The 3146-nt window shown below is 34.7% G+C and overlaps 1 protein-coding gene across 6 annotated transcripts in view; it reads right to left on the bottom strand.

The window, feature by feature from the left end:
- Positions 1–3146, bottom strand: part of LOC103523326 (retrovirus-related Pol polyprotein from transposon 17.6) — a 61166-nt gene that overhangs the window by 47669 nt on the left and 10351 nt on the right. For all 6 annotated transcript variants that reach the window (XR_003395253.1, XM_026832936.1, XM_026832937.1 and 3 more), the window contains exon 2: positions 2359–3124. Coding sequence is in view for 5 of the 6 variants with exons in the window: in XM_026832936.1 (XP_026688737.1) it covers positions 2359–3124 (766 nt within the window). In the remaining variant the exon portion in view is untranslated. The remainder of the gene's footprint in view (positions 1–2358; positions 3125–3146) is intronic.

Genomic DNA, 3146 nt, shown 5'->3' with positions numbered 1-3146 from the left:
CCTACTTCCACCGAATTTCACTTTCCCAAATATAAACCAATTTTGTGTTCAATGAACTAAACTCCTCCTTTATTCGAGATCACTTTCCCTAATTAAACTAAATTCTCACATCTACTACTAAGGTCTTAGCATGTAGTTTGCAGTTTTTTAAAGACCCGCCCGGTCTTTTAAAGCTTGGTTTCCCGATCAATTTTTACATATGAACAATTTTCTAAGTGTGAACAAGAACACTAATCATCATCCCTGTAAAAAGTTTACAACAACAATAATAACAAAATACACGTGTACACACTAAAAATGGAATATAAATTACTGTAAGAGGTTGATATCAAAACTTGAATGAATTCCCCGATCTTTGAAACAAATAAAATTAATCATAGACGACTCCATCGGAACAATTATAGAATATAATACCATTTGATTTTAACATTTGTTTTGAAATAAAGAGAGATTGCTAAATTCAAGAAATCGGTAAGACAACTAAGTTATTGAACATTTTAAGAAAAACTGAATACAATTTATACACCTGGACAACTAAAAACACTTGTAAAGAACAAATGCATGGAGTCCCCTGGGCAAGGGAACGAACCCTGTAATGAAAAAACGACCGGAATCCCGTTTGCTTAATTAAATATCCAAAATAAAGACGCAAAAGGGATTTTACCCATAAAACGGGTAGGACACTTCCCCCCTCTACAACACACAGAGGCGTCCACCAGCTGACAACAGACAACTCAACAACCGGTTTAGACCCACTGCACCCTTTTAAAGAACCTCACCGCAAAGTGGTCGGTAAAACCTAAAAAATTAAAGTGAAGCCCAAAGTCAAAAAAGTACCGTTTCCGCAAGACTAATTATAACATTCATTTACAATCCCGAAGAGCACATTAATTTTTTTACAACAAAAATCCAATGGAGTTCATTTTGGGGTTTGTTTCACAAAGCCAAAAAGGTAAAGTATCACGAATGAAAGTTTACTGGGCGCAGCCCCCTAATGTGGGTTTGTGCGCTTTTTTCCGAAAAACAGATTTCACAGAATATTACCCATAAATTCGATCACAACACACATAAGGAAGGTGTAAAAAAGGGAGCGACTATCATTAAAAAAAGGAAAAGAAAAATAAAGCTGCAAAAAACAAATTAAAGCAAATTTTATGATACAATTGAGCAATGACAATGAAAGTCTCCAGGAAATTATAAATAAACATCAAAATTTCCGAGAAAACAAAGACCTATTGAAAGAAACAAACATCCAATCCAATACAAAACAAATGGATACATTTTATGTCTTTCAAACCCTTTCCGTCAAGTTCCCATTGTGGAATGCCAAATAATACATTCTTTTCTAAACTTCCTGTATGGGAATGTAGGATACCCACCCCCCTTGAGAAGGAAGTAAAGTACGGGGCCCGTTTCCTTCAGAAAGCCTTTTTTAGTCCCCATGGCAAAGTCAAAAGGGCGTTAAGGAAATTTTTTTTGAAGAGACAAAGAGCTCAATAAAGTTTTTCGGGAAAGGAACTTTTGTCCCCCCTTACCGGCATCTCGCTTCTCCAAAAAAAAAAGGGAAAGGAAATTAACAGGAAGTTTTGGAAAGAAGAGTGGAACCCTCGCCACACCCGGCCGCCGGCAACGCCGCCGCCCGCCTGTGCCCACGTTCATGCTTAGCTCACATTAACACACAACACACACACACACTCACCTTTGACCTCACACACACACACACACTGTGGGGAAGAAATTTCAGATTCATGTACAGATTCAACCATTGCCTCATTCAGAGTTCGAATAAAGCTTTCATCTGAGTCATTTAATGAAGAACTAGTTTCTAATACATTTTCTAAATTTAAGTTATTACTATTATTTGACATTGTCATGATGAGACCAGCACTACTATTAATTTCAAGGAAATCGTCAAAGTTATCCTCAAAATTATCTTGAACCTCATTCTCTTGGAATGTTATAGGAGTATGTTTGAGATGAAAGGTGTTCCTTCTAACCTTACTACCCCTTTCAGTGTTGACCCAATAAGACCTTGGATATTCAGTGGATTTTATGATTTTACCTTTGATCCACCTGTTTCCTTCCCTTACTAATACATTTTCACCTGAGTAGAATGGCTTTTCTTCTCTGGTTTTTCTATCATAATAATATTTGTTATTTATTTGAGCTTCTTTCATTTTAGATTTCAAATTTTTATGGACATTTTCTAAATTTTTGATAGGATTTAATTTCTCATTATTAATACATATCTTAGTTCTTATTAATCTTCCCATTAAAATTTCTGATGGTGAAAAACCAAGAGCAGGGATTTTGGTTGCTCTATATTCTGTAAGAAGATCTCTATAATCAGTTTGAGATGTGTCTGACTTCTTTAGGATATTTTTACAGATTTGGACAGCTCTTTCGCTAAGACCATTACTATTTGGGTATAATGGGGAACTAAATAACCACTTAATATTATATTGTTTACAAAATATTTTGATTTCATTAGAATTGAATGGACTATTGTCTGACATTATGCATATTGGTATACCAAAGATGGAAAATAGGGTTTTTAACTTGTTAATGATTTCAGAGCACTTCTTGGATTTGAGATGATATAGCTCTATCCACTTGCTATAGCTGTCAACTACTACAAGGTAGTCTTTTGACTTGTGGGTCATAATATCTAAACAAACTCTCTCAAATGGAAAAGTAGAAGTTTCTATTGGCATTAATGGCTCTCTATGCTTTAAACCTTTGTGGGTTTCACAAGTATAACATTTTTTTATGAATGATTCTACATCGTTATTAATATTGATCCAATACATGGTTTCTTGAGCTCTTAGTAGGGTTTTTTGAATACCCATATGACCACTATGTAGAGATTTGAGGGCTGATGGTTTCAACGCCTCTGGGATCACTACTCTAGCATTGTAAAACAATAATCCATTTTCGTTTATGCAAAGGTTATTTCTGATTTTATAAAAATGTCTAATTACTTCATTTTTAGGTAAACTACTTTTATTATCAGGCCATCCTTGTTTGACATAATGTATTATATCAGAAATAATTTTGTCAGATTTAGTTACCTTCAATATGGTATCTTGATCAAGAGACAGGAGGTTTACAGTAGCTAGGTCATGTACGAACCCTTTGATCTCAAT

This window comes from Diaphorina citri, unplaced genomic scaffold, assembly GCF_000475195.1.
Source record: "Diaphorina citri unplaced genomic scaffold, Diaci psyllid genome assembly version 1.1 scaffold19593, whole genome shotgun sequence".
Lineage (NCBI taxonomy): Eukaryota > Metazoa > Arthropoda > Insecta > Hemiptera > Psyllidae > Diaphorina > Diaphorina citri.
Note: the sequence above shows the minus strand (reverse complement) of the source record. Positions and strands in the feature narration are given on the sequence as shown.